This window comes from Drosophila melanogaster, chromosome 2L (assembly GCF_000001215.4).
Source record: "Drosophila melanogaster chromosome 2L".
NCBI lineage: Eukaryota > Metazoa > Arthropoda > Insecta > Diptera > Drosophilidae > Drosophila > Drosophila melanogaster.
In genome coordinates this window covers 6,684,558-6,710,705 of record NT_033779.5, presented here as the reverse complement: position 1 = coordinate 6,710,705, position 26,148 = coordinate 6,684,558, and the positions used below count along the sequence as shown (strand labels likewise).

Below are 26,148 nucleotides of genomic sequence, written 5' to 3'. Positions count from 1 at the left end.
CCTAAGAGTGTTAGAAAGTAGCTCACTTTCGTTACACTGCACAACAAAGTCACGTTCGCTGAGGAAAAAAAAACACTCCAGAAAGCGCTGCACACGAAGAGCAGGAAGAATGCGTGTAATCGAATCTTGAAGACCGAAAAATAAACATGTTAATAATACAATTTTATGATTAATACGCACTGAACTGCAGTGCGAGGTGGTGGGGTAAAGGTGGGGCATTTCGGAGGAGATCAGACTTGATGTTGCTGTTGCGGCGTCGAAAAGTGCGTGGGACGTCTTAGCTCGTAACCACTGAAGATGCTGGGAACAACTCGAGGAGGATTCGGACGAGGAGTGTGTGGAATGGGGCGTGGGGCCAGCGAGGCTTATTTATAAATCACGCACATAATGAAATTTCAGCAAGTGGTCGCCGCTGTCCGAAAAGCGGCAAAATATGCAGCGTTGATGTGGGATAGCATCTCGGGTGTGTCCGCAGCACCGCAACTCCGTGATAAATGCACATCTGCATAATGCCCTCCTCCAACTGTCCGCTGACATGCCGGCGACATAATGACGAACAGGTCGGGCCATTCATTCAACTTCCCTTTCCCTTGGATCCCGATGCTACTGTCGTGTTACGCATCAGTCCCGTGTCAACGGCAAATAGGAGTGGAGGGAGTTCCGAAATGGGGGACACTTGTACTGCATAAGTAGCCATTAATAGGTGCCATATGCATATCATTTTGGGCTCTGGTTTTAACGAGTAGTTCGTCTGTTTTGAATGCCTGCAGAGCGTGCCGTTTATTTACGATCTCCATTTCAAAAGAGCAAAAGTCTGGCCCCATCCACCGAGTTCCTTTGGATTTGGAGGTGGTGGTCGAAAACAAGGATGGACGCATTATCGGAAAAGGGTTCGCACGAATCCGATTTAATGGCCTTAAACGGGCCTACAATGTAAGCATGTTTCGGGATTGAGTTTCAGTTTAATGGCCCAAACGATCTACAATTGGGGCAGCCCAAGTGGGCGACTCCACCATAATAATTGGTGGATAAACTAATGAACTGAAGACAATAAGTAATTACCCATAAATATAATCACAGAGAGCGACTTTTAACCAAAATATTTATTCTTACAAATTACACAGCAGTTTTAAACAATATATTACATAATTGCAACTTAAAGCGCACAAACGAAAACTGCGCTGATCGTTACAGAATATTTAAAATAACATTTTCTATATAGAAAATAAATTTTAAATTTCCTATATTTTAAAGAAGATTACCCATTATAAAATTTTATTTTTTACTAAGGAAGCGGAAGATATGAGATCTGAAAGTTGACTACCACTTTTTCCACTCACTTCCTCAATTATTCAGCAGCGATCTGGCCACACTGTCGATGTTTACGCAAATTTTGCACGTGGGCGTCGCGGCTTACTCACGCGTCAAATCAAAAGAAACACAAACGAAGACAAAATGCCGCGTTTCTCCCAAGAGCAACAACAACAGCTGAGAACAAAACAGAAACGCAGAAAGGCAACAACAAGTTGTCGCTGCTCCAAGTTGCTCCAGCCAACAGCGCTGCCGCTGCCTCAGTCGACGCTGCGCGTCGATCATTCCCTTTGCATTTTCAAATTTTCAGTTTCAGTTCGCGTTGGAACGTTGAACAAGACGGTGCGTGTCCTAGGTGCTTCGATAAGTGATCAGTGATTAGTTTTGGCGATAAATCAGTAGCATCAATCGATCGAACTATCGCGAGAATGTTTCAGTTTTCAAACGCTTCCTAAGTGTGCTTTTGAAATCAGCCCGCGCTGTACAAAGTTTTTTGCCCATATTTTTAAATCCGATCGATCCTCAAGCAGCATCCTCTGCATCCAAGGTGTCCAAGATCGCGTCGCGTTCGCCTTAATAGCATAAAAGTGTTTTAATTTTTATTGGCACGAACGGGCGAGTCAGTTGCGGAGCAGTTGTCGTTGCTGGAGGATTGTAGGCATTGGCGTCGCGTGTTCTCCACCGCGATTCCATAAAATCGACTCCACGAAATCTTCGCGTGTGTCCCCATTCCAAAATCCAGCTTTTCTACCTGGCGCGTATTTCGAAAAGGGTTTAAATGGTCTAATGCATCCGTTTCGTTATCGATTCTTTTAGTGTGAAGATACCCTTGCGACGTGTTTGATCTTTCGCTCTGCAAAAGTACAACATAATAAAAGTGTCTGTGCGGGCGTCCAGGAAAAAGCGGCGGAAAAGTGTGGCAATACTCGTAAAAATAACTCAGGTCGTTTCCATTCTAAATTGCGCGTTGACAGCCGCAAGTGGCGCAAACGAGCCGCACAAACAACAAGGAGCTGTCAGTTCCGTCCCGCCAAGTGGATCACTTGGATCACATCCACATCCGCAGTGGGGGCACCTCTAGAGCAAGAGCAGCGTCCTTGACCACGAGGTGAGTGTGAAGGTGGGCCAGACCTCCGGGCTTCTACATATGCTGCTTATTCGTGTGGCCAAAATCTGGGCTACACTCCGCTCACTCGGAAAATGAGTGCGCCAAGTGGCCAGGTGCGAAGTGCATTCCATATTCAAGTGCCTGGAAGGTACTAGAGCATATTAAGTTGTTCTTAAAGAAGTTGCGTTAATAATGATGCATCATCTCATTTTTAACATATTCTCAGGATCGTAAAGATAAACGAAAGATATACGGAAGTAATCACGACTTGGGTCTATGTTTATTAATATCATTCATTTAGAAAGTTATTAATAGCTAAATGCTAATTTCTTGTTTTCAATCTTAACAGACTGTAGACTAAAGAATCGCATCTTCTAGCTGCACACCCACAGCAGTTTAACTCCTTTTCATTCGACTTTATTGCATGATAATCACCAAGTTGTTGATAGGCCAATCTATGAATATTTTTTATGAGCGCCTCACAAGATTTCTATTCATTTCACCGCCATTTTATATCTGATGATAAATCAAGCTAATTGTTGTTGTAATTCAAATACTATCGATACATATTAATTAGCCACACCCAAGTCAACCGCAATCTGGCGGCAAAATCGGCCTGTGGCATCCTCACCATTCGAGCGACATTAATCTATGGGGGATCTGGGGAGATCTTATCTGCATTGGCGCCATAAATACCGCAGTCGAGTCATAATTTATTAATTACCGGACTTTCCACACGTATTTAAAGCAGATCAGATTGAGGTTTATGCCTTTGCGAGAACTATAATTATGTGGATCATATAAGGTCAGAGCACAGAATATTTTCCCCTCCAACAAATATGAATTGTGATTCGAAACGGCAGCCACAGATTGCTAATGATGTTGACCAAATGAAGCTGGTCACATTCCCCAACAACGGTTAAAATACTTAATTTTATTTGGCTCGATTTCCCAATCACTTTGCAGCTTCTACTGGGCTCTGCTACTCAATTCCAAGCGATTCAATTAAAAGACGCCCACTGCAAAGATCCCCATAACAATTTATAACTGCCTGTTCGAGAGACATTTCAGACTTGCGGTTATTTTATTATTTGAATATATTATTTAGCGGCAGTGGCGTTGTGACCCGAAGGGGTATTAATCTTGAAGATGTAGTAACCAATAGTTGGGAGATACTTTTAGCTAGGCCTATGACTTCGTTGTATCGATGTATCTATACAATAGATAGATACTTTCCCTTCAATAGAGCGGACAAATAAGATCGATCTGTTCAGTTTTGCAATGAGATGTGACAGAAATTCACTGAATAATTATTCAAATATGGAGCTTGGTGTTTTCTTATTCTCTGTCCAAACATTGACACCCCTTGGCGCTCCACACAGAGATGACTCTTCAGACATGGTAATATCTTGCTGGCCATATTTGGAGCTCGAGTTTGACATTATTAAAACATAAATAATATTGCCATTGTTAGTTATGGAATTTCCGCTTGGCAGCGAGTTATGAGTTCATAAACAAATGCAAATTAAGTGGAAAATTGTTGCACCAGCAAATTAGCGCATCGTCAGTGGAAAGTCATTTGGACACCAATATCCGAACCTTCTGCGGCAAATCAGGCTAACAAATTTTAATGCTTTGTATTGACTTCAGTCGGAATTTGCAATTCAAATGGAGCAAAGTCACAATAGCAGCTAAGGCTATTTGTGTTGGCCGTTTGGACTGCGGGCTTCAAAACCAATTCAAGTCGAATGGAGACGCGACTTTGCCTTAATGGTTCATCAACATAAGTTAATGGGTTTTCGGTTTTGGCCTAATGACAGATTAAACACATTCTCAAGCGATTTGACAAGATTGCCAACGAAAATTGCGCCGAAATGTATACTTTTATCCGGGCAAGAATAGTAGCATCTATCACGCATATTATTTTCCTTAGATATTTTGCGAAGATATGCAAATTATTTAAAGACGACCACTGATAGCAAGGTGCGGTCCAACAAACACCTGGTAAAAATAAACATTTAATTATATAGCCGCTGTATAAATTTAATTGATGGCAATATAATACGATTTGAGACAGTTTCTAGCTGCTGGCTATGCTTACATCAAAAAGTAGTCATCATGCATGTTTAGCTCAACGCAAGATTAAAGATTCAAGATTACAGAGATTATAATAATACCATTCTTACGGGTCTTTAAATTGTGATTTATGCGTTTTTACACCTACAATTTCAATCATTTTTATGTACTCTGCTGTTGCGATTGAGCAACTTGGCAGGTGGCAATTACCATACCAGAAATCTCAATCACCCGACTTATAATTGACAGACCTTTCAATATTTTGAAATAGGACTCCATATAACACCTGAAAAGCCACATTTTCAGCTGTCAACTACTGCATTTTTGTCGAATATAAATAGTCAAAAATTGAATGGGAAAACGACGACAAAAAGACCGGGCCTAAATTCAAATCGATACAAATACAGAAATCAATAAAATGACGACGTCAAGTGCCGTCCGAGACTATTGAACTCCACATTGAATCCAATCCTAATCTTGACACTTCCAAAACAACGTTCAAAAAAATGCTTGGACTGCGCCGGAAGTTACACAAAGTCCATTATGATGAAACCAATTTATCAGGCTGCTCGAAATCAATTCAGTTCACCTCGCTCTATTTGGTTGCCTCCAATTATAATAGGCTGACTGCTTGAAATTAAACAAAGCCTGAAGAAAGTTAACTGCAAATGAAAATCCGCCGAAGAATTTCCCTAAGTGGCTTAACAGCGCGATTGCGCTCTTTCTCCCGATTTTTCACTCTCGTGCTGCGTAGGCGCCGGCATAGATTTTTTTTTTCCATGTCAAACCAGCGACTGACAGCAGGTTTGCCAGCCTCAGTGAGCGCTTGGAGCTCCAACAACTCACAGCTCCAACTCACAGCCCCACAAACTCGCAGCGAAGTTTTTGGCTGAGCATTTAAGCCCGGCTGATTTGATTTCAGTGACACGACGCCCGCGGCGGCAGCGAAACTTGTCCTGCCCACACGCGACTGCGCAGAAGCGCGGTTTTAACCGCTGCCAACTCGCGTCGCGCATGCGCAGTAGCCGCGCCAGCGTTTTCCTTCTTGCTTCAGTTTTTGCGCCGTTTTAAACGCCCGGGGGGACGTGGACGTGGACACCACCGGTACCAGCGGTTGCATGCTGGCGCGATCGAAAAAAAAGAGTCAAAATATTTGAATTTCTAATGCCGCACGAGGGCAGACTTAGGAGTGTAACATAAATCATCGAAAAGCTATCGAATTTTGGTACTCATCTTATAAGAACTACAAGCAAATAGTTCAATATCTTTCGAATTGTTTTTTAATATATTCTAGGTATTTTATAGAACAGTTCAACCACTTAACTAACCACTAGGATTGTCATAATAGTTCTTTACCATTAGCATTAATTATCTCTCAGGCTAATCATAATATTATTGTAGGCCCCTAAGCTCCCAAAGCAGAAGTATGTATGTATGGGATTAGTAGCTATAAAAACATTTACCACATCAAAGTGGCACTTGGATAAATGCATCTCCCATCCCTCTGCGGTGTAGATCATACCCTTCGATCGACCCTCGCTGCCAACTGGCTACCCAGGGTTCTGGTTTCCCTTTCGCCTGCCTCTCTTCTGGCCAGCCGTTTAATCTGATGAAATGACTTTTCCGATAAGCATCAAATTTCCTTTGATGATCGACCAGAAACGCCTTTGTCACTGCAATGACAGTGACGCCAAACTTGTTCAATCGGCTTGGAATCAGTGGAGGAGGGGTCCAAACCCGGCCAGTGGGTGAAGATGATGATCTGGATAGCATCCAACCCTTCTCAGTTGCGGTTTTGGTTGCCGATTGATCGGCTTGCGGCTTCCGTGTGCATTTGCTTTTGCTTAATTAAATGTCAATCAATGTACTCGTCGCTTTATGGAGACGGACTTTGATTCTGATTTCTGATTTTGTCCGCTTTAATAATCATGTAGATGTGGCGTCGTCTTCACCATGCTGACGATGGCCTCTTTGGCGTCTCCATGGCGGGATTTTGTTTTTTGGGGCCTCAACTTGATGAGTGCGTGGGTGCTGGACAAAGATATATGCCTGGTCTAGGCATGATCTATACCAAACCGATGGCATTAAAAAGTATTTAATAAATTTCAGGCCTGAGGATTATGTATGCGTTTAGGTGTACACTCGAAGGTGTTTCCACCGCTGGTTTCGGTTTTTCTTTATGCTTGCGGCGGATTACTCGGTTGACATTTGGTGGGAAATGTTCTGGTAGCCGGAGGCCAACTTAACTGAGTATTAATAAACGTTTCAATGAACACTTGGCACAGATCTCGGGCATTATGCTTGGGTTAAGTTCTTGATAACCTTTCAGGGAATTTGAAATGGCTGAATAACTCGGACGACTTAAGACTTTAGAATGTATGGGGATCTCTTTCTCATAAGATGGGAATATATTAAAACATTGGTTACATATTCTGAATTTTATGTTTAATCTACCGTAGATAAATTCAATTTTCAATTGAAAATAGATTTATTTACCAGTTTATTGGTTCAGATACTTAAGATTCCACTGATAGATGATTGAAAAGTGCGACTTTCGATATGGTAAGAGTATGTAGGATTCATTCCACTTTATTCTTTTTATTGATTCAACTTCCTTATGGCGCCCACTACAAAGCCTAGTACTACTCGGCTGTCCATCTTAATCCGCATACTAAAGCACTCTGATATCACATCTGTCGAATGGAGAATAAAAACCCTAAAATACGATCGAAGAGTATGTGATCTGCCACCGTTTCTTCTAGTTTTACTACGTGGGGAGATAGAGAGCCCAGGTCCGGTAATTGCGATTACACCCATAAACGGAACAGATCCTACAGCCCGTCGTCCACTTGTGACTCAGTGACATTGTAGCCGGGAGAACGTGAAGTCAACAACAGCAATATCCACTGCCACTATAAATCCATAACTGTCAGTCAACATTTTGGACCAGTATCGGTGAAGTTGTCGTCGTGTCTTGTATGGCCAGAACGCCATTTGGTTTTGGCCCGGCTCCGAATGTGAATCCCAATGTGGTTGCTTGTGCCTGGAGCATCGGCGACCGTTACCACATTCCTGGGACACCTCAGAGCCAAAGCCAACAACATCTCGGCCACATTTCTTGTGTTTATTTAAGCATGAAAGTTGTGTAATGGCTGGCAGTTAGAGTTGGAGTTGAGATTGGGGAGGATGAGCTCGTGGCTGGACGGGCTGGACTGTAAGTCTATATCAATTGGATTTGTGTGTTATGCAGTTTATGGCACTTGCTGACATCTGTGGCTGCTCAAGTGATGAGCTAAAGGCCTAATTGCAATGGATTATTTTTGAGATTGATGGATAGGTCCTAAACCTATTTTTGGGTTTATTTTACGACTACCGCTTGTTTTACGCCAATCATTGGGTACTTAGTTCTGTTTTTAAGATCACAAAATTTACTACATTCTATTTCATTTCACTGATCATTAAAAGCTGAACTGCTAGCTCCCTTTTATAAGATTTATGTGAATCATGAAAGAAGTTTTCCAATGGAGGCAATGAAAAAAGTTTGGATAAATTAGCTTTGCATAATATTATGAATGATACTTTGTGAAGCAATTATGACCAACCCATTCTCGCGCCCTTCCAAGAAAAAGTTTCAATTAACCAAAATCGGCATAATAAGCTCCAATCGGCATTTCCTCGGAACTTCCGTTGAAGAAGCACCTGAAAACACATCTGAACACACACATTAAATAAACATTTATTTAAGTTAAATAAGAGGCATACGATAAAGAATGATTGCAAATATCCAACATAAATCTCGAGCAGCTCAAGGAATCCACAATGGGCACACGGGGAAATTACAACGAGAAATATAAAACTTAAGCTCCGAAATGCTTTATGATGATGACGCCCACAGATGGCCAAAGAGATGAAAGATATAGGGGGGATCCTATATAAATATCTATAGCTAAATCTATATACATAGGTGATACCCGACCAAGTACTTCCGGCAAAGTGGGGAGTGAAAAATGTGAAGCGGGAGCTGCTTGTTGAGAATCCCAAAAATGCTGCAAAATATTTACCGATTGCTATACTTCTGTCCCGGTTAATACTTTTCTCGCTAAACAAAAATTTTATTTGAATTTTATTTATTACTCGATGCGATTTTATTTTATGCTCCTCCACGCAATGCGTTTTATTTTTAAACGTAAATAAACAACCACCGACTGACGACCGGGATCCCATTTTCTTCACTTTATCGTTTCTTTCTTTATATTTATATTTCAGCGGACGGTAAAGATTTTGGAGTGAGGCGCTCATACCCCACGGTCCATCACTCCCGCACCCCCATCCATTGCTTCCGAAGATCACAGAAGACACCAGCAACAACGAACACGATGAATTGGACGCGCGTGCTGTTAATCGGGTTGACCGCCTTGGCGCTGACATTTGTGGATGTTGCATCACTCTCACTCGATCCAGGTAAGTGCATCCGAAGCACCTTTATCGCGCCGCTCTGCATTCCAGCGAACTCTTTCCTCAGCTGCACTGGGAGAAAAGCCAAGGTTGTATCAATAAGTCAGCTGAAGAATTCGCGTGGTTTATGAACATAAAGGTAGCAGAACTCAAACGATATCTATACAAAGCAAGTCAGTTTATTCGCTTTAAAATACTTAGATAGATAGATAGATTCATTGATAATTTTTAACTTTTAACCAATTGTATATTACAAAAATATATCCAAATTGGTTCCTAAGTGTTGATCAGTGTATGTACACATATGGCTTTACGTTTCCTATGGCCAGCAAAGCAACTAGCTGCAATGCCAATATATGCTAAAATCCGCCCGAAAGCCATACTTTTGGTTAACAACTTGGCGATTTATGTAAATATTGTACTCAAATCCCAATGCAAACGTCGCCAGCTGACAGCCGGGTCACCAGTTTCTGAGTTGGCGACCTCCCTGCTCCGTAGATGGTTATATTACAGCCCGATCACGAGCCAGAGGCTTTTATGCCCGTGTCCCCGGTCCCAAAACTATGTCCATTTCCATACCTATGCCCAAGTCCACATCCATGTCGTGAAGGTCACCTGGCATGAGCCTGTCAAAAGTCGGTCGCTGTCAGCATGACAAATAACCGCACAAATGCGTGAAATTCTATATAGAGTCGTCTTGATGGATTCTTTGACCCACAGTTGTTCGTTCACTTACATACACACGGATTGTGCAAATAGCGATCGTGTATTTATTTGGGTTAACACGGTCCGCGGGTATTAAAGACAATCTCCCTGGGTGACCAAAATAAATAGTTCCATGTTCCGTATTCGAGGTGCTGTAATCTGTGGCAGGCGAAATAACCGATTGCCAATGTTTGTGGGCAAACAGAGCAAGTGGCTAAGACGGGGTTTACTTGAAGAGATTAACAAACATGGACCAATGATGATTTGAGCATTATCTCTGTTTATTTTGTAATCAATATGTGTGGTTAAGGTAGAACGGAAGTTATTCTTAACAGTTTCGAAACTGATCAACCAATGCCAAACGAGATAGGGCACGAAAATCAGAAAGGAATGTAGAATGAATTTGATTTATTTATATGTTATCATTGCAGTTGCTTCTGCTGAACTGGAGCAGTTTATACGCAAAGGAGATGTGGTCATATCAACGCGACACATTAGGTAATTAACGAACGATAACACTATTTATTCTAAAACTATGAATTCCCATCAATTAGACCTCGTCGAAAGTTGCACATATCCATAGAAGCACTCTTCATGATCGACTTCCCGATGCTGAAGCACAAGATGTCCTTCTTCCTGGACCGCAAACAGCAGCGGGTAACGTTGGACATTAGTGCGAACGGAGCCACCGAGTCGCGCAACTTCGAGATACCCAACATCAATGAGACAAGCACCATCCGATCCCTGGCACTGCAGTTCTCCAAGAATCGCATAACGCTCCATGTGGACTGCAAGGCGAGCACGCATCACGACATCGACATGAACCTGGCCAAGCTGTACACCCAGATGGACGATCCGGTGATCAAGCTGGTGAGTAGAGTGGTGCTGGTGCTCCCAAGTGGCATTGAAGATAAGTGAACCATATCGTTGACAGTTCCGTGAGCGCAAGTATCCCCTTCACTTCGACGGGGACATGGAGCACTCCCTGCAGCGGGCCAATTGCCAGAAGGGCAACCATCGTCGTGGCAATCGTCGCATGCTGCGCAACAAGATCACCGAGCGTGGTGAGTTATTCCCGCGCATCCTTGGCTACCTACAACCCACTTATATGTACATATACTCTGCTTGGTATGCTCCAATCTTTGCAGAGAAGAACAAGAAGCGCGATGTGCGCGGCTGGTATGAGCCAACGATCGCCCGGGAAGGAGTCGTGGATCACAGACACCAGGAGGTGCCAACGGACGTGGAGCGCGGTGATATTCCCGTTCTGAATGGCGATTGCGAAGGTAGGTGCCCAACAGCAGTTCACCACCACCTCATCCACCCAACTGCTCCGTAGTCGGTTATCAACTGTCAGTCGGTAGTCTCGAGGCAGTCAACGAATCTTGGCCCAAAGGCGTGGCCCCCAGTCCAAAACGACGAGGGCTTCCTACGGCGCCGAGGGTTGGGCTGTTGCTAGATTAGAGGCTCGTTTTGATGAAATTGTTTGGCCTTTGTCAGTTGGCGTTTATGTCACTCGAGGAACATAATTCAATTAGGCGAATGTAGTGGAGCAACCTGAAATGGGGTATGTGTGTGGGCTGGGGAACTGATTCGGCGGGGGATTGTTGTTGCATCGAGTGGGGGCTTCAGATTTCAATGGCATGTGCAAGTGAATGAACGAGGCCTTGAAAACCAGTACAGGCATTCTCAAATTGCAATCTTTTGGAATAGTTTAAAGTTATTTGATTCTTTAGAACTATGAAATTACCTACAATCTTATTGTAAGTTATTTTTATTCATTTCATTGAAGGGGAAGCGAAAACGTAGCTGTCAAAATAATAGAACTGACTTTGATTGATAGCGTTCAAGAAGGGTTCCTTATATGGCAGAACAGAAATCATGTGGGCTGCTTAACCAATACGCAAATAATTTAGTTCTGGCAAGGCAAGAAGTTTACTATGTAAAACAAGTCAGAAGGCTAATACCCTTGTCATACGATTCCCCAATATCGATTTGCTTGTCCTTGAGCATTGCGGTCTTCATTAGGCCGCCAAGTCGTAAACCATCTCGCTTAACTCGCTAATGCCTTATAAATCTGGCAAGCAATTAATAATGACCCGAGCACTATCTATGCCAGTGTAATATAGCCATAGGTACCCTCATCGGTGTCAATGTCTTGGCCAATAAGTCGCCGTTAAGTGATCGCGGTAAAAGGCAAATATATCCAGAGAATGGAGGGCTACGAGGCGCCCACAGTGCACACTCACTAATGAACACTCGAGATATGACAAAGCCGCGCATAAGCTGTGCACTCGATTCCCAACATTGCCTGGTGTCGAGCCGGCATAATTATTATTTATCTGGCTCAGAGCAAAGACACCAAATTGGTAGCCAGCTCCGATCTGTACCCACACAATCTACACAGAGAGAAATTCAGTTGTGCACATGCAAAAATGATTAAAATTTTATATAAAATTTAGATCTGTCACCTATATATACTTCTTTGTAAATGTAATCTATGTTATGATAGTTAATGTTGAGAGCAGACTTTTTTTTTCGAGTGCACTTGACATGAGTACGGGGCGGCATATATAAATCGGCAAAGGCAAAGCCAACGAAAACGGCAAATCGTAATGAATGAATTACGTGGCCACGCCGCCAACGAACGCCAAATGCAAGCGAAGGTTGCCAAATGTAACCAAAACGAGATCGAGATTGCTGGGGCGAGGACCCCAGATGGGAGGAGCAGAGGAGCCGCGACGGAGTGGCAGCCAATCTGACTTGGAACGGATGCGTTTGGGCGTTGAGGCGGCGGCGTTTTCAATGTTGACAAAACTCACTCAGCCAGGTAAACCGACAAAATCAGACAGATGTGCCCGTAGAACGGACCACTAGGCTGAACTAGTTTAGTTGTGGCCATGGTGTCGTACATGGTGTTGTACAATCCAAAAGGCCTAGAGATGACACATCTATAAGCGATATATTGCAATTTGTTGACTTTGCCAGGATAAGCATAAGAAATTGAGATATGTGGAGAACAAAGTGAAATCTGTAGAGCAGTTTTAAAAGTTAGTAAACATTAATAAGTTTTCAAGATGCAAAATCCTGAAGAATGCTTCCGCTGAGAATCGATGACCCATATCCGGTCGCGAATTCTACCCAAGATTAATCACTTGCAAAACAATCAACCTACACACGAAATTAGCATATATTTAGAACCTGAGTTATTCCATTTCCTTCACTTGATCAGTTAACACCACTGACTCATCCCTAGTGAGTTGCGGGTTTGGGATTAGGTGATCGGTTCTGTTGTCCCAGTGCATTAAGCTGCACTAAAACGCCATTCGCATTAGCAGCTGTTCGTAGTCCTGGATCCATTGGAGCGACAAAGCGGATTAGGTTGCAATCAGAGAGTGAGTGCGAAATGGGTGCATCGGTTAGACCTTAATCTTGTCAGCCGCTTGAACGCTTCCCACACACATTCGCCGACTTCTTTTTTTTTTGCAGGGTGTGGAGTAGGGTGTTGTGTGAATTATTGTTGCTTTATTTAAAGTCCCCAACGAATCCGACTTATCTCAACTGTAACGCTCTGGCCATTGTTCCAAAAACAGACGCCCTCGCACGATCGCTCAGCGATTTACTGGCTCTGGTGAAGCTGCTCCGCGAAGACGTCGCCCACCAGCGCCAGGAGATTGCCTACCTGCGTATGCTCCTGGAGAACTGTGCCGGCTGCAAGAATCCCCTCACCACCGACAACCAACTGCGCATCGAGCCCGACTGCCGTTCCGCCAATCCCTGTTATCCTGGTAAGTGCGATTGCCCAAATTGTTGGCCATAATTGGGTTAAACTAAATCTTAAATTAAAGTACTCATTAACTGAGAACAAGAAATCAGTAGAGATATTGCATCTTAAAGCTTGATCTTGTGTTTTTCCTCCCCAGGAGTGGAGTGCTTGGACTCGGCGGCCGGTCCCCGATGTGGCCACTGTCCCCTTGGCTTCATTGGCGATGGCAAGAGCTGCAAGCCGGGCGTTACCTGCGCCCATCACATGTGCTATCCGTAAGTCCCTCCTGCATCCTTATATACCAACCATATACACATATATGTATATATAATCCTGTGCGTGTGCTCTTCGTGCGAGGAAAATTAACGCGGCTTGTGGAGCTTTTAATGGCGTCAAGGGCGTGGCCATCGCATCCATGTTAATTGTATTTGTCATGCTGCGACAGCGAGGGCTTGAAAAGCGCCGCCATCCGAAAGGCTTATCCCCGTCCTGACTGTGCAATTATTTGCATTTGGCCTTAATGGCAATTTGATGTTGTTTATGGTTTGATGATCTAGTCAAACAGCCAAGCAGCGCCTCCTTGACAAGCTGGCCAGAGGCATCCATATGCATCCATATACATATCTCAATCTATGATTGATAAGCACGTGATGGCCACATTGAGAAGAAGACACATTTAGGCCTCTATTTGCCCTGTGTGAATTCTACGAATAAATGGGAGCAACGCGACCATGAACATAAGCTGGTTACCCAGAACACAGTAAGTGGATTGGGCTTAATGGCCGTGAGTCATGTGAGGAATCATGTGGAACCTGTTCTCTCACCTCTGTGCATCTGATAAGCATCGTAGATCGTAGATATGTCAATTCGAATGCGAAGACTTCCTAATCCCCACTTACACTGCGAGATTTTCCATTTCTTACGCATTATCGCGTTTTGAATAATCTACACGCGGTGAGTTAGATATTCAAATGGAGTCCAAGAAACGGATTTATCCATCGAGAGATCTCTTTGATCTGTTTAAGATTATTAATGGGGTCAGGCGGCGATTCGAAATAGAAATTTCGATTCATAACTGAATAGGAGGAGGAGATACTAATCCACCCACAGCAACCATATAAAGTTGTTAGCTTGGAACCGGAAGAGCTTGTCACAATGGGAAATAATAATAATAATAAAGTGGTAAATATTGTTCTGGCGCTGCCAAAAATAATTATGCTAAATACCCACAGCACTGCTGGGGACCCTAATAAAAACATTATATCGAACTGGTAACCCACCTGCAACACCAGTCATAAATATGTTAAACAAAACTATAACAAGTTATGCGATGTAACGGAGCTGGAACTGGAGAAGAATATTTTTGGTAGATACTCCTCGTATTGTTGGACAAAATGCAACAAAACCATTGGCACTACGGAAGACCCATAGAGGTATGTGGGGTCTGGACCACAAATGGCACTTGAGGCAGCCGCATAAATTAGTTAAATGTGAGCCCGGCATAAAGAACCCGCACCCAACCAAGTCGATTCTGAGGACTGACTGACTTCATTGTGTCAAGACACCTAAAGTGATTTCTGTTATTCTTTCCCCGACCACGAACGACCCCACGGGAAATGCGAGAATCCACTGGCCACGCGCATAGGAGCCTCACAGAACGTAGGCCATAAATTTGAGTAAATTATTGTAAAGGGCTCCCAAAGATCGGGCTAGGAGCTCGGTCTGTTGTAGGTGTCTTCGAATCGCTTCGGTTTGTTTACTTCGCCCTGGGTTGTTGCGGGCAAGGTGCGCCACTGGCTGACCGACCGTCTTTTAATTTGCATAAAATTGCCTTAAATGTTGTCACGACGCCGACTCGTTACTGTCATCTTTCATTATCGATGAAATGTGGCCAATGTGTGTGGTAGGCCCAAAACCGATGGCCAAAACTCCATTCCCAATCATTCTAATTTAGAACCCAACGAATGTCATCTGAATCTGGTCAACGCTTTGTTTATTTTCACTTTGATTCAGAGCCCCATTCTTTTGAAAGACCATCGATTCTATTAAAAGGCCGTAAAACTTGTGCTAATGACATGCACACCTGTTGATCCTTTGTTGTGGCAGCTATCGTGTGTGCGTGTGTTTTTATGGCGGTATTACATAGGTACCAATCCCAATATCCCTGTTCCTATATTGATGCTCGTTTTGAGTAGGCTTACATAATGAAAGAGGTCATAAGAGGTTAGGTTCTTAAATTCATGGCAGTGCTCTACATTGTTTTAAAATGATTCTATGTTTTCGAAGAACTTGTGGCAAGTAATACTTTATGTACAGAAATTATGTTTTAAAAGATATTTTATTATAATGGAATCTTAAAGTCAAATGTTTGGCATGCTCCTTCTGCATATCTCATTTACTTTGGTGGCCCATTTGCCTTTATCTTTTTGTACCCATTTCAGCACTTTCCATTTCCCAAGGTACAATCCCAATCCCAGGTGGTGCTGACCACCTGAAAAGCCAATCATAACGTGGCCCCAGGCCGTTGACAGTCGGGCGCCTGTTGTTCGATTTAAATTATGCATTTGACGAAACAATCAGCAGTGCAATCAAGCTGCGATCCACAAACCAGAGAGATAATATTACCATCTAGAGATCGGAGATACTGATTTGGGAGTGTGATTCCTGGGCGGATGGCAGCTGCAACATGTGTACGCGCATGTTGGACAATTCCCGCGACAGAATTTCATTTCGATTGGGGAAACTTTCCCACAGAATCTTGCCTTTCCACACCCCTCCCTTTGATGGTGGGGCCAAAAAACAATCCAACAAGCAAGAAATCGTTTACGGCCGGCAGAGGTAAAAGCAGGAAAAGCTGCGAGTGGAAGCCGCAGCTAGCTGGTTCACAGCTCGAAACATCAAAGTTCGGTGGAACGCATATCTCAGTGTGAATCAAGTTCGCCTACGCATCGGGGAAAAAGTGGATCCATTGATTCCAAGTCGTCGTGGCTGGGTATTCGTTTTTGTTGTTGGGTTGCTGTGGCTGTTGACTTGGCGGCCGAGGCAGCGTTTGACTGCTTGAATTCAAATTAATAGTCGACTGGCAGCGATTGCCAGTCGGGCTTCGTTTATACGATGCGAAATATCATGATCTCAACATGTGTACTTGAAAATACCAAGAAACTTCATTCCTATGAGGAACTTCATGCTTTGTAGGCAATCATTCAAAATTATTAGGTTTATTATGTTAGAAAAAAATATGCTTTAAGTAACGTAAAATCTAGTACTACCAATATACTTTAATTCATAATAATAACTTACTTCTGCTAATGAGTTCTTAACTTTACTGTACTCGTAAAATAATCTCAACTTCAAGTATCCTGATATACTTTAATACAAGCTATTACCTTAATACGTTAATAGGGATTTTATGAACATCCCACGCGAGGACTTTGCGAAATCGCAACGCCGCATAAACTTTTTACGACGCCGGTTGTCTTGGCAATGCGCAGGCGCAGCAATGAAAACAAAAACAAGCCCGGGCCAAGCCAAGTCGAGATCAGGCCCGAGCCAAAGAGCTGAAAAGCTGCAGCCGGAGTCGGAGTTGTAGATAGAGAAGGAGTTGAAGTTGGAGTTGGAGATGGAGCTGGAGCTGGAGCCCCAACCTCAACCTCGCAGATAAGTGGCCTGTGGCAAAATAAACGCCGCTTTATGGCAGTTAGCTGCAGTTTGTCCAGAGCGTGCGCCACATTCGAGGATTGGGGGATGGAGTACGTGGTATTGAAGATTGGTGGCACTGCTCGGATGCACTTCTCCAGCAGAAGGAGCGCTCGCCATGGAGTGGCAGCCAAGTGTTTCTTCGCTCTTTTGTTGTTAGAGCATTTGCATGGCATGCGCTACCATTAGAAGCCATTTGGATGAGGTTAATGGCTGAGCGGTCGGGCAAGCCCTAAGAATGAGGCTAACGTTCGATCCGTATTGGCTAATAGACCATTAAACTGGCCAAGGGTATAACTAAACTATGTGATTGGGAGACTACGGCAAACCCTAAGTACAGTAATATTGAATACTCTAATCGTACATACTGTAATCCCTGATGATTCAAACTTGTGCGCTCCCCCCATCCGGCAGTGCAATGCGGCTAAAAGCCTTTGCATGCTTCAAAGCCATGTTCACACATTACTCAGGCCCTGCTCCTTTAGTGGGACCTGCCCTCTATTCCTTCTATGGCCTTCCTTGGGCCGTTGTTTGAACTGGACTCGAACTCGGCTCAGACCAGCAAATTGGAATTATGAATTATGAATGCGTGGTTAATAAAAAGAACGTCCAGAAGGAACGGCAGTCAAGACGAGGCAAGTGGGTATGGGTTTCGGTTTGGGTTTGGGTTTGGGTCCGTCATGCCAACCGGTGGACGGAGGTTGGCTGAAATGCTAATGCGTTCCTCGTTGCGCTTGACTGGATATTTTCCCAGCACTCAAACGATGCCGCAGCTCCTCGGACCCAGACAATATGGTCGAATGAACTGAAACAAAGCAGAAAAGCGCAAAGTGGCGGTCAGGAGAGGGAGGTTGCCTGGCTGGCCCACAAGATTGGGGCGGAGGCATCTGGGAACGCAGCCGGAAAGCGAAAACCCCCACGCAGCATCAAGCAACCTGGGAATGGGGATCGCCTCCTCTTAGACCGCTTGCCACTTAAGTACTTAACACTTTTTGCTAATTGCGCCCCAACCAGTTAGAGGCGATCCCCAAAAATGCTTCCACTCGAAAAGTCCAAATTGACGCACACTCGGCGGATCGGGACAAGTGTGTTGTGGCCCACCATGGACATGCCGAAGTCGAGGGCTCCAAGCTGATGGATCTCATCAACTGACAGAGCGAAGAAATAACAAACGCAATACTTCAAGTTTTTGCGACTCGAATTTTAAGCCAGCCTATGTTGTTTTAATACTCTGCCTAAAGCGGGCATAGTAAATATCATGTGGTGGTTTAAAAATAATGTTTTATGAAAATAACACACGAGAAGTTGCCATCATCACAGCAGAATCTTTTTGGTTTCTACTAATAATTTAGTTGAATCTTTTTTAAAATTCTTTCTGCATTGAAGGGCATTAGCTTTGCTTCGTTTCGAATCCCTTTTTCATGTGCTAGATCATTATTACAGCTTTCCCCAAGGGGCCAAATGCAAGTTGGTTAGCTAGGGCCAACAAGTCTACCAAGTCTATAACTCGAACTGGGACTTCCGGCAGGCTAAAACGCACTGTGTGCTTAGCCATAAAATATATGAAACTATGGCTTCTGGGTCAGTTGGGCACGGTAGTTCTGGCCGCTGGGTGATCTTCCTAGAAAATTGGACTGCCAAGAGTTATGTCCTGACAAAGTGGCATGCTGATGAGTATGGATGCGGATGAAGACGGAACATTGGCCGATGGGCCAATAACTGTAACCCCCGAAACGGGGCGAACTAATGACCATGTCATGATATGTAAATATTTCGCAGAGCCATAAGCAATCCCACACTCGAGCATAAATAAGGAAAACGGTCGGTGAAATTTACATGCATGCAATGCAGTTGAATTTTTTGTGTTTTGTGTGTTTGGCCATGGGCCATTGGGCATTGGACATTGGCCATTGGACATCCGTAGCGCAGCCTACACACACTCGATGCCAGCACCATCCATCCTTAAGTTATTTGCGTTTCGCTGGGTTTTAATAAGATTTTCTTGTAATTGTAATTTGTTTTCTTTTCGGGATCCGTTGTCGTTCCTGCGGGCGAACCGTTCGAAAATCCACCTGAGGAGGCGGAGGAGCCCAGGCACCTCTAAAACCCCGTGGCACATGTCTTGTCTCTTTGTCGGTGCTTTTGTGACCCTCGCATCCTCGCCGGGGCAACCTTTTCTCTCTCACTTTTCCCAGCTCACAGTGGCTTTTGTGTAGCCGTTTCCACTAAACATCATTAATAAATATGCCTTTGTATGCTCGACTGTGTCCAACATTAACAGTCTTTTGTTGCTGTTTGTTCCTGCCTGTCGGTATTAATAATAATAAACAATGTGCCCCGAATAGCACACACACACACATCTCAGCGCATCTGAACCCATTCCATACGATACCATACCATACAATCCAATCCAATCCCATCCCATTCCATTTCATCCTCCTGCTCGATCGCATTAACAACAACAACAACAATCTGTGTCTCCCTTTGCAGAGGCGTTCAGTGTCACGATACCGTGAATGGAGCCCAGTGTGACTCCTGTCCAGCCGGCTACGAAGGTGATGGACGCACATGTTCGCTACGTAATCCTTGCCTGGACACACCGTGCCCCTCAGGTAAGTGGCAGTCACTCAATTGGAATGGTCGGTCTGCCCCCATGTTTGCCCCCACCACAACGTAATCCCCACGTCCTAATTCCTAAATGGAGTTTTGTCTTTTTGGGGATTTTGTTGATTTTATGGCTAATTTGTGTTTGTCGTGCCATCAGCTCACTTGCGAGTGGGTTGATTGGTAAACATGGGCACCCAGAGGTTCTTAACAAAACGAAGAGGTAAAATGTTAATGTTAAGTTCTTAAACTGTTTGGTTTAAATTTTAACATCTTACATGATCTTTTTGGGGGCAAGAACTTTAGTAAATGAGGACTTTACACCTATGGTTGCTCCAAAATATGACATTTTAATTGATTTTAAGTTTTTTTTTTAGATTAGAGTAACTTTTTGTGTTCTTAAAACCACTTTTGATCTACAATCAGACTCTTAGAAACTTATATGCCCTACCATTTGATCGTAGCGTACTCAATTCACACGATTATTTGATTTATTAATGCCCACTTCAGTTTAATTCGACCTCTGAGGACTCGCCGAACCTTCTGATTGAATAAAAAACCCTCGAAAATTATAGAGTACCTGTAGTACCTGGGCTAATTTGGGGCTTCTCGCGAATGTGTGAAACAAGAGGGTTAATCAGAGCTCACAGATATACTGAGATTCAACGAGTTTTGGGCGTGCTGGAATGTTGGGGCCATATAAGACAAGTTGTCTAATTGATTTGCGGCAAAAGTACAAAGTGCTCGATGCTCTTCCAGTAGGTGGACTTAATTGAACGAGTCGAATGGGACACATTACACATTAAACTACCTACTTACTAATCAACAATTCTCATTTGTATCAGGCAACATTCTAGTGCCCTCGCATAATGTGCAACACTATCAGAGGCAGAGCCAGTACACCGCCCGAAAATACTCGGTCGTTACGAACTAATCCGCGGAGGAAGGGACTATTGCAACGTTTTCGGCTGAGCTATGATACACAACTAAAGCTAAACAAGTACAGAGCGTAGAAAGTGCACATATTGAATTACTACTTTATAAAATAGTCATAAGTTGTAAGCTCTCCGATTGGCGAACAGCGGAAATTCATAGTATTAGCAATTATCATTTGAAAGCAGACGCAGCTCCAGCGGAAAATCGTGAGATAATATCATTGAAAAGCTCTTGTAGAATAGATAACTAAATATGTATATGTACGTCCCAATCAAATGCCCAGAAAGTGGAGTCTATAAACGTGTAACAAAATTTGCTTGCCCCGCCTGAAATCTCCCAATTATTGTAATAAACTATGAATATTATTATAACAAAATGTACGCTGTAATTTTTGGTATTTAATAAATAAACTCCATCATTGGCCACACAAATTTTTATTTATTTACCCATCGAAATCATCCAAACCAAACCCACATGCCTTTCTATCGCATCATGTTTATACACTATCATTTTCTGGTCATACATTCAGATATATCAACGGTGAGTGGAAGTTGAACTCGAAATATCTTATAGATAATTATAAAGAATCAGCTGAATAGATATAACTTATTTCAAAGAAAAGCTATATCATTTTACCCAGTGTCCATGAATCGGCAAAGAATCGGAAAACAATATAGAAGTAGAAAGCGAAGTAGCACAAAAGCTTATATACATATAGTGTTTTTGTCAAACTTACATCGAAATTGTCATTTTTCAAACCGTTTTTTAAACAGAAAAAGTTTTCTTTGAAGAAAATGGCTCATAAAGATACTCATACATATGTGAGTGAACATGTTGGCAGCTTCGTGAATAACTCACCTGTTTCCATTCGTTTTATTGCATTGCAATCATCTTAATTCGTTTTTGCAATTACTTTTTAACTTAACGAAGGCGCCCAGTGCCTCCAGGTTGGCTATCCGCCCTACTTTCACTGCATCTCGTGTCCAATGGGCCACGAGGTGAACGGAACCAGCTGCCGGGATATGAATGAGTGCCTGCTCTACGATCCTTGCGACGAGCTGGCGACGTGCACCAATCTTAGTCCTGGCTTCCAGTGCAGCCCGTGTCCCGTTGGCTTCGATGGCACCCACGCCCATGGCTACTTCGCCGACTACTACTCCGTGGATTATCGCAGGCAAACGTGCCTGGACGTCGATGAGTGCCGCACTGGGTTCTTCCGATGCCCGGAGCATTCTACTTGCATCAACGAGATTGTGAGTACGATACAAATTTAAAAAAAAATAGTTTAAAAGTAATAGATTTCTTTCGCAGGGTTCCTACAGATGCCAATGCCACGAAGGATATGTAACAAATGGCACCTACAGCTGCCTAGACAGATCCTCGGTGTTCATGTGTCCGGATGGAACCGTTTGTGACCGCAATGCCGTGTGCCTTAGGATGGATAACATCCGCCACAAGTGTCACTGCAATGTGGGATGGGCGGGCAACGGTTTGATTTGCGGTAGGGATACCGACGTAGATGGATGGCCAGATCAGGCAATCGGTTGTCCAGAGCTGCGCTGTCAGCGAGACAACTGCCCGAAGTTGCCTAATTCAGGCCAGGAGGACGCCGATCTGGATGGACATGGCGATGGGTGCGACGACGATGCCGATGGCGACAATGTCCAGAACAGCCAAGACAACTGCTGGCTGGCCTACAACACCGAGCAGCTGGACTCGGATGGAGACAAGGTGGGCGATGTGTGCGACAACTGCGTGCTTAAGTACAATCCCAGGCAGTTGGACACGGACGAGGATGGACTGGGAGACGAGTGCGATGGTGATATCGACAACGACTCCATACCAAATGCGCTAGACAACTGTCCGCTGCTGCCGAATCCCAGTCAGTCGGACGTGGACAACGATGGTGTGGGCGACGCTTGCGATAACTGTCCGAATCTTCCGAATCCCGACCAAAAGGATCGCGACATGGACTTTGTAGGCGATGCCTGTCACAGAGACATCGACGGGGATGATGATGGAGTTCCAAACTCGCTGGACAACTGCCCAATGGTCAGTAACTCGGACCAGCTGGACACTGACGGTGATGGAACGGGCGATGAGTGCGATGACGACATGGACGGAGATGGGATACCCAACTACAAGGACAACTGTCCGCTGGCCAAGAACCCAAAGCAGGACGACTTCAATCGGAATGGCAAGGGTGACTCTTGCGAAGATGATGAGGACGTAGATGGTGTACCGAATGGCATGGACAACTGCCCGAACAACTCGATGATTCATCACACTGACTTTCGCACTCTTCAAACCATTCCACTGGATCCCAAAGGCCTATCGCAAGCGGATCCCAACTGGGTGGTACACGCCAATGGCACCGAGATAGTCCAGACCCTCAATTCGGATCCGGGACTAGCGGTGGGCAAGGACGCCTTCGGAGGCGTTGACTTCGACGGCACCTTTTATATCAACGATGACACGGACGATGACTACGCTGGCTTTGTGTTCAGCTACCAGAGCAGCTACAAGTACTACGTGGTGCAGTGGAAGAAGGGCACCCAAACCTACTGGGAGCCACGACCCTTCACCGCCTCTGCGGCGCCGGGCATCCAGATCAAGCTGGTCAACAGCACCGAGGGTCCGGGCCCAATGATGAGGAACAGCCTGTGGCACGAGGGAAACACCGACGGTGAGGCCAGGCTGCTGTGGAAGGATCCGAAGAACATTGCGTGGAAGGAAAGGACCTCCTACCGCTGGTCCCTGGTGCATCGACCGGCCATCGGCCTCATCCGCCTGCAGTGAGTGATGGCACCATGACAGGGTTCCCATGTCTTCATTCTCCTTCTACCCACAGAATGCACGAGGGTAACCGCCTGATCTTCGACTCGGGCAATGTGTTTGACTCCACGCTGAAGGGCGGTCGGCTGGGCGTGTTCTGCTTCTCACAGAGGATGATTATATGGTCCAACCTGCAGTACAAGTGCAATAGTAAGGGAAATCGAAACAAAGTGGTAACTTCAACTGAACTAAACTTTTTTCTATGCTTTTCAAAACAGATCGTGTGAAGCCGCTGATCTACAATGATCTGTCCGACTATCTCAAGACGAAGGTGGAGTTGCAGGACTGAGGGGAATCGCAATCCTCAGAGCCATTAACGTCTTTTCTGCCATCAATTCTAACCAAATTATGTATTAATGCTACCACTAAGTTAATAAATGAGTTGCCAATCCAGTTGGCCATTGGAGCCGCGTTTTCCAACACAAAAATGAACTGAATCAAGTTGGCCTGGCTGCACGTGAAATCAGGAGACATTGCCTGTCAATCCATTTAGTTCAATTGCCACAGTTAGGCGAACACACTTTCGCTAGGGAACGTTTTGATCACCGAAATAAGGGAAAACCCATGTTGAAAACATTGATATAATATTTCACGGATGTCGAACTAGTTAACCAGGTTAAATTCAGTCAGTCTTGCGTAAATTTATAAAGGGTAAGTTGGAGCACAGTGCTCTACCAAATTGTGCTGACCTCATTCATTTATGCGTCCAAATAGCCACGATGGCCAGCCGCAATGTGCAAGCAACTCCATCCCAGGAAGAGCTGAAGCGGACTGAGAACAACAAGAATGTGAAAAACTCCGAAGAATGTCAATCAATGGAAAACGATGTGGACGCGGTTGTCCCATCTTCGTCGGAGAGTGAGCTGCGGCCTCGCAGTTCGGGAGTTAGGCCCACTAAAATTCCGGCTCCACTTTTCTTGGGACCCAGTGCCAGCAGCCGGATCTACAGTTCACTGATGCCCGAGAGAAAGCGACGCTCCTCCATGGAAAGTCAACAGATGGCCGACGATTCTGGCATCAATTTGGATTGCTCCACGGACGAGCAGCAGACTACGCTGTCGGCCAGACCGAGTCCAATGCTGCAGCCGATGCTCGACAGGATTCCGGACACTAGCAGCGAGTTGGAGCTCCGACTGGCAGAGGAGCAGACTCTCAAGGAACTTCAACGCGTCGTCGCCGAAATGGAGGCTGATGTGGCTTTTAATAATTTAGATATGCAAAATCTACTGCCCGATGATATTGACCAGGATACACAGGTGCAATATGACGCCACTGATGTGGATACACAGTTGCAAAATGAAGCCTCTGATGTGGAGAATGGTGCCGAGTCTTCCGGACTAGATATGGAACAGCTGACAGGAAACGATATTCAGCAGGAAACACTTCCTGAAACACAACCCGAAGAACTTATACCAGGAAATGTACAGATGGTGGAAAAAGAAATTGCACCGAAAGGGGAATTTCCAGAAATAAAGGAAACTGCCGTGGAAATAGAATCTTTAAAGGAATTCGAAATTGTCCAGCATTTGGGCGAAGAGCCAATAGATGAACACACAGAGATCGTCCAAGAGACCCCGCAAGATCCTACAGACGTAGAATCCGAGAAATCTGTACCCGAATCGGATATGGAGGAACTCGAAACGTTAATTAATGAAAGTAGCGAGTCCGAAGAGGACAGGCTTGTTCGTGAACAATTCGAGAAATACCCTGAAACATTGGAGCCCATGTTTCATCCAACGGCGGATGAGATTGTGTGCATTGACTCGGTCCCGGAACTGGCCGACCATCCCTCACTAGATGGGTCGGTGCAAAACGGTCGCGAGATGGTTACTTTGGATGAACTATTTGATCCGGAGTACAATGTGCACCTAATGCGCCAACTTTTGCAGGCCAGAATAGAAGAGAATAGCGAAGTTGAAACAGCTCCAGACTTGATAGAAAGTGAGCAAGCGGAAGAAAGGGAGACGCTGACGGGCCCGGAGGCGGAAATCGATATGGAGGAGGAAACGGATCCGGACCTAAAACAAACTGGCAAGCCCTTGAGTTTCTTGAGGCGTCTAGTCAACCACAGAATCCTTAAGCTTAGCTATCCCATATTGTTCTGCAGCTTGGCTTTCAGTTTGGTCTATATAATTCGCAAGGAGTAGAAGTTCACTATTCTAGAAATGCAAATTGGATAATGCGAACTTGCGAGAGCATACGTTTCACTACGGTATATCTTAGGAAACACTTCAAAATCGCCCGACGCATTGGCATAGTTGGGTTGCTTTAAATATCTATTTTCCAAATAAATATCCACAATATCACGGCCGCACTGTTTGTAATTTGTATAATTTGTATGTATATTTGAATTAAAGCGCCAATTACTTAACATTCTTTTTGAAACGAGCGCTAGGTGGCGCCTTTGTCAGGTCATACTCTTGTTGGCTAGGGCAGGGTAACGGTTATCGATAACCGGAAACTGCACCTGCCCGTTTACTGTTTTCCCGGAATAATTACCGATGGAGGAACGGCGGAATTCTAAACATGGGGAATTTTTTATTTATTTTTTTTTTTTTGAATGTATAGAGGAATCGTGAAAAATAGCAATGATACGAACTTACAGATCTAACTATGTCGGTGGGACACGGAGAGACTGGTCGGCGGGACTAGTACT

General features: G+C 44.4%; 2 protein-coding genes across 8 annotated transcripts; both read left to right on the top strand.

The window, feature by feature from the left end:
- The first annotated feature begins 1,619 nt into the window (after positions 1 to 1,619).
- On the top strand, positions 1,620 to 23,915 carry Tsp (Thrombospondin). Of its 7 annotated transcripts, NM_001144330.2 has the most exons (14): positions 1,620 to 1,792; positions 2,128 to 2,419; positions 8,762 to 8,956; positions 10,087 to 10,153; positions 10,210 to 10,525; positions 10,590 to 10,719; positions 10,804 to 10,941; positions 13,249 to 13,443; positions 13,579 to 13,696; positions 19,608 to 19,729; positions 21,588 to 21,910; positions 21,969 to 23,452; positions 23,509 to 23,642; positions 23,711 to 23,915. In NM_001144330.2, exons 3-14 carry the CDS (start codon positions 8,872 to 8,874, stop codon positions 23,779 to 23,781), a joined length of 3,183 nt encoding a protein of 1,060 aa, NP_001137802.1. In that variant the 5' UTR covers positions 1,620 to 1,792; positions 2,128 to 2,419; positions 8,762 to 8,871; the 3' UTR covers positions 23,782 to 23,915. The 7 variants fall into 7 exon arrangements, with proteins under 7 accessions (NP_001137802.1, NP_523495.2, NP_723204.1 ...); NM_078771.3 differs by having other exon boundaries at positions 1,620 to 2,419; NM_164703.2 differs by lacking the exons at positions 21,588 to 21,910; positions 21,969 to 23,452; positions 23,509 to 23,642; positions 23,711 to 23,915 and adding an exon at positions 20,567 to 21,081 and having other exon boundaries at positions 1,620 to 1,653.
- A 78-nt stretch (positions 23,916 to 23,993) lies between these two features.
- On the top strand, positions 23,994 to 25,864 carry CG11327 (uncharacterized protein). Its single transcript, NM_135221.3, has 2 exons — positions 23,994 to 24,143; positions 24,207 to 25,864. The coding sequence occupies exon 2, from the start codon at positions 24,212 to 24,214 to the stop codon at positions 25,637 to 25,639; it is 1,428 nt and encodes a 475-aa protein (NP_609065.1). The 5' UTR covers positions 23,994 to 24,143; positions 24,207 to 24,211; the 3' UTR covers positions 25,640 to 25,864.
- Positions 25,865 to 26,148: the final 284 nt, after the last annotated feature.

What these genes read in the sequence shown, in the direction of transcription:
- Tsp (NM_001144330.2), top strand. Translation starts at nt 8,872, where the DNA reads ATGAATTGGACGCGCGTGCTGTTAATCGGGTTGACCGCCTTGGCGCTG. An exon ending in CAACAAGATCACCGAGCGTG is followed by an intron (nt 10,720 to 10,803) that starts GTGAGTTATTCC and finishes CAATCTTTGCAG; the next exon opens with AGAAGAACAAGAAGCGCGAT. An exon ending in GCCCATCACATGTGCTATCC is followed by an intron (nt 13,697 to 19,607) that starts GTAAGTCCCTCC and finishes CTCCCTTTGCAG; the next exon opens with AGGCGTTCAGTGTCACGATA.
- CG11327 (NM_135221.3), top strand. Translation starts at nt 24,212, where the DNA reads ATGGCCAGCCGCAATGTGCAAGCAACTCCATCCCAGGAAGAGCTGAAG.